The 15,034-nt window shown below is 36.2% G+C and overlaps 1 protein-coding gene across 2 annotated transcripts in view; it reads right to left on the bottom strand.

Moving 5' to 3' along the window:
- Window positions 1–14,554, bottom strand: part of adgb (androglobin) — an 89,521-nt gene extending 74,967 nt beyond the window's left edge. For both annotated transcript variants that reach the window (XM_066700861.1, XM_066700869.1), the window contains exons 1-7: window positions 14,388–14,554; window positions 11,296–11,458; window positions 10,830–10,922; window positions 10,410–10,481; window positions 9,428–9,634; window positions 6,132–6,271; window positions 2,106–2,192 (exon numbers count right to left, since the gene is read on the bottom strand). In XM_066700861.1, coding sequence (XP_066556958.1) covers window positions 2,106–2,192; window positions 6,132–6,271; window positions 9,428–9,634; window positions 10,410–10,481; window positions 10,830–10,922; window positions 11,296–11,458; window positions 14,388–14,464 — 839 coding nt within the window. In that variant the 5' untranslated portion in view covers window positions 14,465–14,554. The remainder of the gene's footprint in view (window positions 1–2,105; window positions 2,193–6,131; window positions 6,272–9,427; window positions 9,635–10,409; window positions 10,482–10,829; window positions 10,923–11,295; window positions 11,459–14,387) is intronic.
- Between the last annotated feature and the right edge of the window lie 480 nt (window positions 14,555–15,034).

Here is a 15,034-nt window from a genome sequence, read left to right as displayed (position 1 = left end):
ACTGTATATTCCAAGCACCAGGTACAGGATACATGTGCCGCGTAGGCCCTTAGGCTTAACCACACCGTGTGCCGGGGTTTCTGGGGACATCGAGTGATCCGGGGTCTGGGGTCCGAGGGGGCCAAGGGTAGTAGACCTCCAGCCATAATGGGATCTAAAACCGTGGCCTTTCTCAGCGAGCTGAGAGAGCAAGATCTCCTACAGCCACAGTGGAAGGCTATAGTGCAGGCGCAAGTCAGCGGAGGAGCCATTCACACAGGCGAGATCTATTACAACACACCGAGGCTCAGGCCGGGCAGCCGGGCCTCGGATTATATAGTCGGAATATATAAGGCACTATATAGAGCACGGACGGAACAGAATCGGGATTAGCTATAAATAATATGATGCCTTGTACTTCACTGTATTTCTGCACTTTTCACTTATGTTGTAAGTCGCCCTGGATAAGGGCGTCTGCCAAGAAATAAAAATAATAATAATAATAACTAAATACACACAAGACAGAGACGATGTGTAGTGAAAAAACGGTGGTGAACAATACTATGAAGTGAAGCCAGCCAGCCGAAATACGCAGTTTGAATGTCTATTGTTAACACAGACACAGAGAGCTCACATTCTCGGGTCCAGCGAAATGGCAAAAGAGGACAAACCTGCACAGACGTCACGTTTTATAGAACAGGAAGTGGGAAGGGACCTTTTCTGAGTGACGTGCGCAGGGGCCAATGGCAGCTTTAATAGGGTGACATTTTTTCGATTGGGTTCCTACGGAAGTGCGCAGAAACCCCTCCCACTTGGGCAGTGCTTGAAAGATAACTGCTGACGCGGCTAAGAAATGCATTAACTATTAATTATCTATAGGTTTTCAATGCTACAGCTGTGGACTTTCCACTAAATCTAAAGCGAGTATCTCATATAACAAACATTTCCTGATCATCTTTTTACCCTTTTAAAAAACAATATATGTCTAAAACAGTGCATACATAAATATAGCAATATAATTCCAAAATATTGAATGGGGAATATAAGATTCTAAACCCAGTTTAGTAGCATTTTAGTAAACTATCATTTTGCTGGTGTATTTAGCCCAAAAAGCAAACATAAATGATTAACTGCAAAGTAGTTACAATAGTATACTATTCATAATGTAATACATCACATTTTTAAGAAAACAGTAGTAGAGAGATTGACTTTGGTGACAGGAACTTTATGCTTTAAGGTTTTTCTTTATCCACTTTTCAATACCTACAATGTTTCTAACCATTTGGGGGGTTCCCTTGGAAATGCAGTTAAAACTAAGAATAATAATGTTGCTGAGTAATGTTATGGCCACGAGGAGTACACCTACTGCTAGCAAAGTGTTACAGATGTATGCGCAGACAAAAAATGAATACACTGTCTAACATATTTTGCTAATAAGGTCTCCAGGGTTACGACTATAAAAGTAAAGCGCTCTGAACAAAGCTATCTAAACAATCTACAGCAGAAAGAACCCCCAAAAGGAACAAACATGATGCAAAAACAAGGTTGCCAGTAACAATAATGTACAACCATTGTGAATGTAATATCTTATGGAAATTAAATGACAAGGCAAAGAATTTTAGACTTTAAAGACCACAATTTTAATGAATAACTTTTTTTGTTTAAACCTCCTGATTAACTGCACAGTCACAAAAAGCATACCAATCTGACAAAGCCTAATTTTATTGGTTATCTACATGAAAATATTTGTTTAGGAAATGGATATTAATCACAATTTTTCAAAGCACAACACTACCATACTACAAATTAATAATGTGTAAACCTTTGTCCATAACTGAAAACAATTATGTGTGTAAGATTCAAGCAAGCAAAAATCAAGCAAATCTGCTGAAGAAGACTGTACTATTGTGATTTTGCTGGTTCTGCTATTAAAAGCTGAAACAAGTGTAATTACTGTATTTAGATTAATGTTACTAGGGAAATAGTTTGAATAAGAAAAAACAATTTGAAGATCCAGGCAACTTTTAACAAACAGTGCAGAGTTAACCTGAAAGTTATCTGTGAAAAGACTGCTACAATAAAACAGGTTAAAAATAAATGATATTGGAATTGGAAAAGATACATACTGAAGTGGAATGACCTCTGGAAGCCACCCAGTAAGGGCATGCAGGACTGAGAACTCCGCAACTTCCCTTCCTTGACACAAGTGCACACTGTGAATGACATTAATTAAGAAACAGCTAGATCATTAAAAAGGGAACAAATATTGCTTTTGGCAATCTGGTAACCTAGCAGCATTGAAATCTGTACCCTTCTCCCAAGGGAACAAACCAATTACTGCAAACACACTGCATTCAGGCTGCCATCATACATAAGCCACAACAAACTCCACACATTTAATTGAAATGTACTAGAAATATTTCATCCGAATTCTAAGATCAACTTTATGGGAGGTTTTGTGAAAGTCAAATGTGAGAGCTTCTTAAAGTTGATTATGTAGTTACTGGAGTCTTTACATGAGCTCAAGCTATCCATATCAAGTTTTTAATTCATATCATAAGAAAAATCATAATACATCACATATTGCATCCAATAAACAAACCATAAACAAAGTGTTATTGTGATTTATTTGGACTAACAGACTCCAATTATTTTGCTCATTTTGCCTTATAGATTCAGTTTTTCATTCCATTCAAGAGTCTTAAAGTAGATTTTTTGTTGCAAATTACATTTAATGCAAGTCAATATTATGTCACTTTCACTTCTCACTTTGTCTTTATTTACTCTCTACATCTGGCATTGTGTAATGTAATATACCTTTCATAAAACCTGAGTTACTTGAATCTAATTACTCATTCACCTTAATTTCTTGTATGTGTGAAATAGTGCTGTTTTTTTCAGCAGCTTTAAAAGCTGAGTTTATTTGTAAGTCCTATATGTATACATCTGGCATAAAATATACTGGCACTAAGACTAGGAAAGGACCTGCTACTAATAGACTGCAAGGCTAAACGAAAGGTGACATTTCAAAAAATGGTATTCTAAATGGTATTTTATATAAATCTGCTTTGTCACACTTAATTATTGAGGCTATAATTCTGCCTACCATATACACTGTTCAGAAATTGTACCTCATTTGTTTTAATATTGTAACCTGTAACTAGATTTTAAAAAAAATGTTCAAATTGATATGCAGCACCTGAGCAAGATCTGAAAGCTTGCTCCCAGCCTCCATTTACTGCGTACCCAGAGAGCTCAGCTACAAAGGGTCAGCCTGCTGGCGGAGAGCGAGTGCTGATTGCTCCTCTGCTATTGCTAACTGCATTGCTGGATAATTGCAGTATTATTTGCTTCTGTAGAATTAACATCTTAAACTTGAAACTCAGTGAAAATGAGTTTACGGTCTGATATTTTTTATATCTGGATTACTGGCTGTTTGTCCAGGAGAGGAACTCCCAGGACACACCACAAGACAATGAATTGAGCCAAATTGGTAAAACATGGCTTATGTTGCTCTTTTAATCAAGTTTACAAAGCATAATTATTTTGTTGCATAAAAAACAATATTTTGTCATTTCTTTTTTCAATCCCCAAGCAGTGTTGGAGCGGAATATCTGCTGCCTAAAAATTACTTTAGGGCTTTCATCTAAAACAAATAATTTCACCTAAAGGAGAAATAAGACATAAATAATATATATTCTTGTTTTTAAGCCTTTAAAAACATTATCATATATTAAATCCAAATACAAAATTGTAATGTAAGGTGTTAAATTGTTGGAAATACATTTAGCAGTGGTATGCATAATTGTTGATTTGTATTTCAGTTATTGATAACATTAATGAGCAGTGCCTGATTCTATTAAAAGTCTTCAGGAAATATTTTCACAAGGTTATCAAAGCCACAAATTGATTGATAAAATACAGATTATTGGGCTAGAATAGATTTGTCTGTTAGAGATTAAGGGCTGGATTAAATCAAAACTTTGACCCACCTGCTAATACCAAGCTACAAACCTGTACATCATAGCGGTTACATTTATGATTAGAAGAAAGTGGCATCTAACTAAAAATGAAGCCACAACTGAGTACAGTTCTGTATTTTTCTATTAGCGGGTGGGTCAAAGTTTTGATCTGGCTCTAAGTATAGGATGTAAGTATTCTATACAGCTATCATATTGATTTATACAACACATAATTTCAAGATGAAAAGTCCTGTAAAGTACTGCAATGTCATATAGCATTACCTAAGATTTTGAATGAGTTTCTGGGTTATCTTTTTGATTTTGGCAAAATCATATGAAACCTACCTACTCTTGGTTAGTGATTTGAGTTTCAACACTGTCTACCCAGAATCCTTAAGCAGGCCAATACAATTTTCTGTGAAATTATTGTTTATATAGTGACACTGTGCTAGGTGATGCAGTGAGGAGCAACCATAAACTGCGCTACCCAGCGTGGCATCGCAATGTGTATATATATATATATATATAGATATATATATAGATAGATATATATATATAGATATATAGATATATATATATATATATATATATATATATATATACAGCTCTGGAAAAAATTAAGAGACCACATCTCTACATGTATGGCAGCCATTCCATTCCAGTGTCTGTTGAAGGTACTGATTAGGTGATCACCTCAACCAAATCTTATTTCACGAGGAAAAGTATAAAAACCACTGCTGTGGTCATCACTATCCTCTTGCAATAGGACCAGCTTGATGGCAAAAACAGTGCTAGTAGTACCTCAAAAGGAATAGGAATCAAAAAATAACTATTGACCATGCCAAAAGAGTTGAAAAGGAAAGTTTTGATTGAGGAAAAGAAGGGTTCAATTCTGGCTTTACTGGCAGAGGGATACAGTGAGCTTTGGGTTGCTTCCATCCTTAAAATGTCAAAGAAGGCAGTTCAAAAGAACAAGGTCAAGCAGCAGACATTGGGGACAACAAAGCTACAGACTGCCAGAGGGCAAAAACGACTCTCCACTGATCGGGATGACCACCAACTCATTCGAATGTCACTCAACAACCATAGGATGACATCAAGTGACCTACAAAAAGAATGGTAAACGCAGCTGGGGTGAAGTGCACGGCGGGGACAGTTCCTAGGGGCAGGACTGAAGTCATGCAAAGCCAGAAAAAAGCCCTTCATCAATGAGAAGCAAAGAAGAGCCAGGCTGAGGTTTGCAAAAGACCATAAGGATTGGACCATAGAGGACTGGAGTAATGTCATCTTCTCTGATGAGTCCAATTTTCAGCTTTGCCCAACACCTGGTCGTCTAATGGTTAGACAGAGACCTGGAGAGGCCTACAAGCCACAGTGTGTCTCACACCCACTGTGAAATTTGGTGGAGGATAGGTGATGATCTGGGGGTGCTTCAGCAAGGCTGGAATCGGGCAGATTTGTCTTTGTGAAGGAAGCATGAATCAAGCCATGTACAAGGTTGTCCTGGAAGAAAACTTGCTTCCTTCTGCTCTGACAATGTTCCCCAACTCTGAGGATTGGTTTTTCCCGCAGGACAATGCTCCATGCTACACAGCCAGGTCAATCAAGGTGTGGATGGAGGACCACCAGACCAAGACCTTCTCATGGCCAGCCCAATCTCCAGACCTGAACCCCATTGAAAACCTCTGGAATGTGATCAAGAGGAAGATGGATGGTCACAAGCCATCAAACAAAGCCGAGCTGCTTGAAGTTTTGCACCAGGAGTAGCATAACGTCACCCAACATCAATGTGAAAGACTGCTGGAGAGCATGCCAAGACGCATGAAAGCTGTTATTGAAAATCAGGGTTATTAAACCAAATATTGATTTCTGAACTCTTCCTAAGTTAAAACATTAGTATTGTGTTGTTTAAAAATGAATATGAACTTATTTTCTTTGCATTATTCGAGGTCTGACAACACTGCATATTTTTTAATAAATGCTCTGAATGACAATATTTTTATTTGGAATTTGGGAGAAATGTTGTCAGTAGTTTATAGAATAAAACAAAAATTCACTTTAACCAAACACATACCTATAAATAGTAAAACCAGAGAAACTGAGAATTTTGCAGTGGTCTCTTAATTTTTTTCTGAGCTTTACTGTGTTATCTATAGGGAAGTTAAAGACAAGATACAATAAAATCCTTACTCTGTGTTCACCAATTTAATTATAGCTTTGACCATCAGCATTGGCCACAGTTCTGCTTGACATGTTGTAGCTGGAAGCAACATGTTATTCTTTTCATCAAAAGGTAATGTGTCATCTACTGTTATCTTTCTCCAGCAACCCTGGGGGGAGGAGACAAGGCAAAAAGTTAAAATAGGAAGGAAATGCTCAGATGTTTTAATGAAAAGGAATCTATGTGGGCATTACCGCTATGCTTTAGAAGAGTAAGCCTATTATTTGTATCAACATTGTTAGTCCTATATGGTGGAAAGTTCATCTACAGAACCACCTTGAACTCTGACGTCATTAGCCATAAGCAACTGCATGGACAATGCCTGTTATAGTAAGATTTTCTTTCATCTGTGTCTTTGCAACCAGAATCATAATATATTAATACTGGTGGAAAGAGATGTGCTTTGTAGTTAATATGGTCCATATGTCAAGCAGAAGCTTTGAATACAGCACGTGTCCATAGATGGTTTGAAAAATATAATAATAGTAGTAGTAGTAGTTTTAGGTAATATAAACCTTGTACTTATAGATACACAGTAAATATGAATGTCACTATTTTCTAAAAATATATATATATAGTCAAGTAATTGACATGGTTAATTTTACACTGAAAACTAGGCAACGGTTTTCTATTAAAACAAAACAGCAGCTTGAATTATCAAAGGGACATTTTCCCCAACAGTCAAAGCCTTGCTTCAGTGGGATAGATACTCAATAAACTCTAGTATCTATTTTAAATCACGTGAATTGTAAACCTGGAATCTGAAAGGTTGTTAGTTTAGGCTACATATCAGTTTTCCAGCCAAAAAATATTTGAAAATTTTGCGTTCAATGGACCGATTGTCATCTTATTTCTGGGAAAAGCGAGATTAATACAGAAGCACTAATTTCCTCAAAGCTTATCACTGTTGCAGGCAGTAAGACACTATACTTCTACAGGGATCTACCATTTCTGTGAGATTGTCTGGGTCTAGAAGGTGAAGAATGCAGCCAAAAGCAATGAATGTTTATCTTCCCAATCAGCTCTACTCTCTTCATCTGACACTAATCTTCTCCAAACTCCAATTTATAATCTGATTTCATGCAAACTGTTAAAAAAAGGTATGAGTGAAAATATTTTAACAAAATCCACTGTGCTACAAGTTAACATGAGGCTTGCTGTGGGCTACAATTGATCAATTCAATACATACATAAATGAATACCAATAAATGTATACATTTCCATACAATACTAATGAGGAAATCCACCTTACTGGTATTCCGAGTTATACATGTATGTAAAAATGTATCAAAAAAGAAAAATAATACTTTAAATGGAAGTGTAAGAAACAGTAACCCAGGTCAAATAAATTAGTGTTATATGTGGGATTCAGAGAAATTGTGATAAATTCATTAGCAGGTTAAATTCCCAACTAGAAAAGTAACACTGGGTTGGCCATTAACATAGAGCCCTCTATAATGAGTTTACGAGTTTAATGGCAGCTACAGAATAAAAAAGCATGTTTAAATATTAGGCGTGTAATGAGTTCAGAAAGTACTCTTCCATACAAAGTCATTAAATCAAGAGATAAAGCCCTATTACAACCCTCATGAAACCCTATGAATGAGGTGTTACACATCCTCATTACTTCCACAGTCCACCTCTACCTAGCCGTACTCCATTTTAACAAACACACTTCAGTGCCGTTTCCATGGTAAGGCCATTATCGTAATTGTGTGCCTAAAATGAAAGAACATAGAATGCAATAGGCTTTCCTCTGCTAAAGATCCATGTACGCCAACCCGATCCCATCCTCATCAATGTCCATGATACTAAAACACATCCCACAGGACAGCTAAACCTACTGACTGACACTACCAGGGAACAGAGCAGCTACCAAGTCTACAATTTAGAAAGCTAAATGACCCAGTCAGTATGACTTTCACAGCTAATCTATTGCCAATTGTCTGAAACCATGTCGAAATCATTGCCTACCACGCACCGCTTCCGAACGCATTACACAGAACCCTTCTTTAGATCTGTCTTAAGGCATCTCACTATGTTATTTATTCCATCTTTTGACAAAAGCTGTAATTTGAATGACTGTTAACAGCTGCAGAACTCATCATCAAATGCTCATTGGAATAAGTATCCCTATACTGAGGAGCTTTACCACAATGAAGCTTCATTATGAACCTTCCAGCCCTGTACTTATTCACAGTACCATCTGTCATGGGCTTATTCCATAGCTTTGGCATTCATTTCAACAACCTGGGTCGCAGTCAACAGGTACTATAGTCTGCTCTTATCGCCAGCTATTGAAAAAGTGTTCATCAGCACAAGTGGAAGGGTCAATTACATGTGTTGCTTTTCTGTGATTTTATTGGTTGCTCAAGAAGATTGAAAGGGCATAAGACACACTGTGGTAAAAAATATGGCCCAAACGCTAAGAAACAGCACAGGTGATCTGCTGCAGGGTATGTAACAATTTAGATTTTGTAAATATAGTGCCGCAATCTATGTATACAAGACATTCCCGTGCTCACAACAAAAACGTCCATTAAGTAGAAATCAGGATTTAGGGGGAGTGATTTCTGTGACATATGCCAAGCTGATGAGGTCAAGTCCCCCTTTACAATAGGTCTATAAATGGTGGTTATACTGAATTTAAGAACACATCTATTTTTTGTGCAAATCGTCAATAAAAGGTCTTCAACGGTCTCCCATCAACCACTTAAGTCGACATTCAACGGAAGAATGAAAGCCTCAACCTTTTAAAAGTCCGAATGGTGAGCTTCCTTCAGTTATCCTCAGTCATGCTGCTCTATTTATTAAACAGCTGATTGGGCTGATGGATTAAAGGGGACACAAGCAAACATTGAACGGATTGACAGGGTGTTTATTACAAATCCCACAGAGTCTGTGACTGCTGACAGCAATTTTTGAAATTGGATTGAACGTGGTAGGGAGATTTTCTCTCTTTTTTTTTATAACTGAGATTTCATTTTTACAGTGCAGGATACAGAATATTTGTTGCCAAAGACAAACACAATATATTTAAAGAATTATCAAGGATGCTCTCAAGAGCTGTCTGTATGTTTATGACTGTAGTTTTGTACAAAAAAAATATAAATAAATACAAAATGTTTAATTCACTAAGCTATTCTGGTACAATGTCAAATTAAAATCCAATCAAAATAATTCACAGTCATAATAAGTTAACCAAATTAAAGTGTAATATAGCTTTATTGAGATAAAGCCAATGTAACTGTGAATTGTTACTTACCATCCAATACAGTTTAACCACATATTTCCCATAGACATTGTACAGTGGCATGTGGTCCTTCACAGCCTTACAGAGTGAATAGATATGCTCCCACGGCTTCCACTGCAGATGAGACGAATCTGATGAACTCTGCTTGTCCTGACTTGGTACATTTCCATTGCACACTTTCCACAGGGTGCAGATGTCACTAATTATCCATCGCATAAGCTACAAAAAGATGCATAGAAAAAACATTATATAAGCTTAAACCCTGTTTCACTTCTTCTCAGTTTAATAAAAGGTATTGATTAGATGTCAAAGAATGATTAAAATCCTTTGTTTTCAAATGTGAGGCATGTTCTCCTGTGGAAGGGCCTCTAATGACTAACCACTCATACCTTCTGTAGGTATGGATTTATTTATGTTATATATGCAGTCTTTTCAGATGCTCCTAAGGCATCTATCTGAGCTAGGGTATTAGGGGTTTATATCCATGCAAAAAAAAGGGTGGAACTTTACCACAGCTTTACAAATGTCTGTATAGGGTCCAATTAAATTCCATTGAGTGGCAGTGCAAGATTTACACAATGGTAGTCTTAACTCAGTTCAATCAACTGGAGATGTAACAGATTTCTCTTGGTTGAAACTGTTTAGCAAACATTTAAGATATAGGTTATATATTTAATAATACATATAGTTTAATGAGCAATATTAATTAAACTTCTTTCAGTCTGGAAAATCACAGTGGATGCTGGTGAATAACTGAATCCATGACCATATTATTCTCAAAGCAAGAGACTTCCCTCTGGACTCACATTGTGCATCCATAGAAGATTTTACATTTGCTGAAACAATGCATTACACATTTTCTTCCCATTCCCCAGGTGTCAGTGTTCCTAAATGTAGACATGGCATACCAATATGACAATTGAATGCAGCGGTAGTTAGTAAAGAATACAAAAAAAAAAAAGTTTTGAATACAAGTACATTATAAAGCACTTACCTCACTGCTGACTAAATGTTCATTTTCTGAAAAAAGGTCAAACCAGGACTCATTCTCAATGACGGTGGGAGCCTGGTATCAAATAAATAGAATATCTGACATTATTTGAAAGATTGAAGAAAGTTATCAGGTATACCAATGACTATACAGATACATCACATAATCTTTGTAAAATGACAATGATTAAAATAATAATAATAATATTACTAAAGTATGAGACACAACAGGATTACTAATCTCAGAGTTAAAAACAAATACGACTAAAAAGGAAAAGAAAAATGTATTTTTTAAAGACAAAAAAGAGTTCATGAAGATTATTATTTAAGGCACATGCACTTCTAGAATGCATTGATTGTTTCCTAACCCTTGGGAATTGATATGCGTTTAAATAGAAGAATTTATATAACACAATATCATCACCTTGCTCAGTATAAATTCTGAAGGACGCTTCCATGAATGAACTTTCAATGACTGGGGCAGCTCAATTTTCCCTTCAGGGTCTTCAAAGAAGAGCTGAAAAGACAAACAAACAAAAACTCAATATCAAGAACTCTTGTCAAATCTTTATTGCACTTGGCCTACTTAAAGGAAGTCCAGAAAGTACTAAATCTACCTTCTCTGCTTTCTCCTAAATAGAAGGAAAGTGAGCTTTTATGCACACGCATTTAAAAGGTTCTTAAAACCAAATTCATATGAAATTGTACTGACATTTGCAACACATACTTATTTTATCTGAAAATAAATCCATGACAGTGTATTATTTAATATATTTGACTACCTATTATTTGGAGGATAATACAGACAAACTCCTAGTAGTATAAGCAGTATAGATAGTTAGATTTGCAATAAACAAAAAAGGTTTTTGCCTCAATACATTTTGACTTACAACACAGGGACTTTTTCCAGATTTCTCACGATCTTTAGAACCCTTTGTTGCTTCCCATTTTTCTGCATTTATATCTGCTTCATTCCACTCCGGCCAGATGGGAAACTTCCCTTTCTTTAGTTCATTCATACTTTCAGAGGAGCTGGCAGTCAAAGATGAGGTTCTGTAATCCACAATAGCACTCACATCAGAAAAAATGCATGCATTGTTTTTTATTAACTATCACAATTAGTTAATTTTTTTAATTATTGCGTAAAAAAATGAAAAACATGCATCCTTCCATCAAATGATGTACTGATAGCATCAAAAGGTCCTTGGATACCAGATATGACTATTGTATGGGAAGCTTGCTGGAGAACTGCACAGGGATTGTAGCGGATGTAGTGCAAAACAACAAAAGATATCCCTTGTGATTTTTTTTCCCGCTTGCATCAAACAGTAATGAGCTATTTCCCATGTGCAACTAGCCTAAACTTTGTTTTTTTCCAGATAGAGCAATATGAAAACAAATTGGTGTAACTGATTTTTCCTATCCACTATGATTCAAAACTCAGAGTACTGAGGCTACAAGGTATTGGCCATTAACCTTTAAATAACATGTGCTATCGAGTGATATTTTTATATCTCAGTGTTAAGTATATTATTTAACCATGACTGCATTTTGACCTGGCATGATAACCTTATTCTCAGGCTTTTTATTTACCGGATTGATATTGTTTCCAATTCTATGAGTGCTTTTAGACTGAAAATGTGTCATCAATTCTAAGAGTAACTCTGGATTATCAATGGACCATATATGTATATTTTAAAGTTTACATGACCACTAAAATACAACTTGATTTTCTTTATCATCTCTTTCTTTATTTCTATCACTTGCAGTTTTGTGCCTTGTTGTTTACTGAACCTATGCACCTCCTTAAGTGAATAAGGTCAGATTTACTTAAAGCATCCTGATATAAAGAAGTCACAATCTAAAATTACATTTAAAAAGACACATATCAACCAGAAACAGCATCTCTTGGATCTGTAATTTACAGAAGTGAAAGTAGGGTAATACTGAGAACTACATATGGCACATAACTGATGTAATCTTTGACTGACTCAAAGAAGCTGACATCTGGTAACTCTCCAGGACAAAAAAACTGTTTGGGGCCATCATTTTTTTAATGTTTGCCAAAGACACAAATAATTCCTTGATCCCACAAGTAAAGCTGCAATTGGACAAGCCTAAGGGCACCATTTTCAAGGAGACATTCGGGCAAGATGCCAGCTGTGTCCCCATGAGCATGTGTGACTACCTCTCTGAATTATCAAGCTCAAAGTCTGATCTTCATGTGACCGCAACAGTAACACTGTAATGTGCATCTCAGGAAAGTGCTGGATGCAAATCAAATAAATAAACACTACACTAAAAGTTCCATTATAATGGGGTCCATTATCCCATGAGCATTAGCACTTTTCATTAAGATCTACTATTCAAAGCTATCTTAACCTCAGAAAATGATTTGCCAATATTCTATTTTAAAATAAAATGTTACTGAAAAGTAATGTTGAATTTATAGAAATATACCCATAGCCTGTTCACCTTAAACTAAACATCAATTCCCAATAGTTACCAAGATGAAATTAGATCATTTCAGAAAGTGGAATAAGGACAATTAAATAAAGTGGCATCAGCTTGCAGACTTTAAATGAAATATATTTATTAAAACAAATGTTTTTACTGAATCCAAATATCAGCTTGTATCCAGTTTAAGACCACTGTCTCAAGCAGACTGCACCTACCTACCTACAGACTCTTATCTCTTTATACACTCCTCCAGACCTCTCCGATGGTCCTGCACAGAAGACTCACTGTACCCGCTTTCCACTCCCCTTCCTCCAGAGCTCGCTCCTTTTCCACCCTACCCTCACCCCTCTGTGGTGGAATGACCTACTCACCAAGATCAGATGTATGCTTATTGCATTTTGTACTAATTGTATTTACTACACTTTGTAAAACCTAAAGAAAAAAAAAAGACAATTGTAAATCACCCTGGGTAAGGATGTCTGCTAAGAAATAAAAAATACTTATTATTATTATAGTTTGGAATACTCATATTAAAATAAACTGTTCAAATGTGGGATGATTTTTTTAAAAAGTTTAATTTACACTCCACAATCAACCCAGATAAATTGGCCTGAATACGTCCACCACAGCACCACTTAATTTATCTTCATTTCCTTCCAATATCCTCACCTTTGAAAAACAGAGAAATGACAAGGCTTGTTTACATACAAATTAGCCAGTCAGCAACAACAAGGGACAACCCCTTTCACTCAAGAGAAGAAAAAAAAAACAAGAAAGAAAATAAAAAGTTGTGCTGTGACGTTTTTCCACTTTCTTCCATGCAGCTGTAAATCCAGTCAGATTGGTGGCATCCAGGCTTTGCTTTATATACCACCGATACGATTTTGGTTGAATTGTGTTATGACCAATTTAGAAACTTGATCGTTTTCCCTCTTGCTGTCTTATTTGCTCTATAGTTGGCCATATTTCCATAACGTAATTTCCATATTGCACCATTTTTCAAGTATGTATCAATCACACACTTTAGTTTTGTATATTAAGTGATTAGCTCCTCTTGCCATGGACATACACATTATGATTCTCATTATCGAATAGTTGAATAATTAGTGGTCTGTTTAAATGACTCAGCATGACATAATCCACATACACAGAAACACGTGATGCACACAGAACCCAATCTGACAACACATCACTGATCACTGAGGCGTTAGACATGCATCTCCGGCCAGCAAGGGATACTGACTAATTTAGGAAAGCAGGTACGATTCAATTTAGACCCACGTTAGCACTAGTCTTACACAATATAATGTAGGTAGTGTAACACGAATTGTTCTGTGAAACCTTGTTTTATGTATGGGGAATTTCCATTAATACATTATTTAAAGCACAAATAACACAAAATGCATGATAATAAGATCTAAATTTGGGAAGTAAAACAGGACTGACGTAATTGTCTTACTTGGAAACGAATTGTCGTAAACGCCTGAAACTTTGTAATGTTGCCATAAAGTATCAATCTTACTCTTTATTCGGGGTCTGTCCGTGGGAAGAACTGACTCGATTGGAAGAGCTCTCTCTCTTCTTTTGTTGTTTCGACATGACGAGCAGAGTGATACAATTTAAAAAGAAAGGAAACTGAGTCAAACAAAATAAACGCAGCTCAATGGCGGCTGATTTCACGTTACTGTGCACAGGACACGTTTGGTGCGTAACTAAGCAACGCAAACTTCCACTAGGAAATGAGGAACTCCGCAGTCACTGGGTCTTAACGCCCGATGCTTCAGGGCAGTCCTTCATCGCTCTGGTTTTCAGTATTTGGAAAGGCTGTGCAAACATGTCTGTAAATATCTCTAAACATGTTAATAGGTAAAGAAGCATAGGGCTCAGTGTATAAGTGTGGATAGATATTGACAGATAGATAAAACTAAAGTTGTGTACAGAAAAAATACAAAATATTGGTTACCATTGTATATAATTCAAGGGAGATATCACATTAGGTGGTTAACGATATTGTAGTCTTTGCCTGTATAATTGGGTATATTTCAAGATAATATAAAAATATTTCCAGTTCTTGTTTGATTCCACAAATTGTGTCTTTATCTGTGGAAGTAAGGCAAGTATTCCTGTGAAATATACTCAGACTTACAGTAAGTAGGTAAAGGAGGTTGT

This window comes from Amia ocellicauda, chromosome 1 (genome assembly GCF_036373705.1).
Source record: "Amia ocellicauda isolate fAmiCal2 chromosome 1, fAmiCal2.hap1, whole genome shotgun sequence".
NCBI classification, from domain to species: Eukaryota; Metazoa; Chordata; class Actinopteri; order Amiiformes; family Amiidae; genus Amia; species Amia ocellicauda.
The sequence above is the reverse complement of the archived record's forward strand: the minus strand, read 5'-3'. Positions and strand labels throughout refer to the sequence as shown.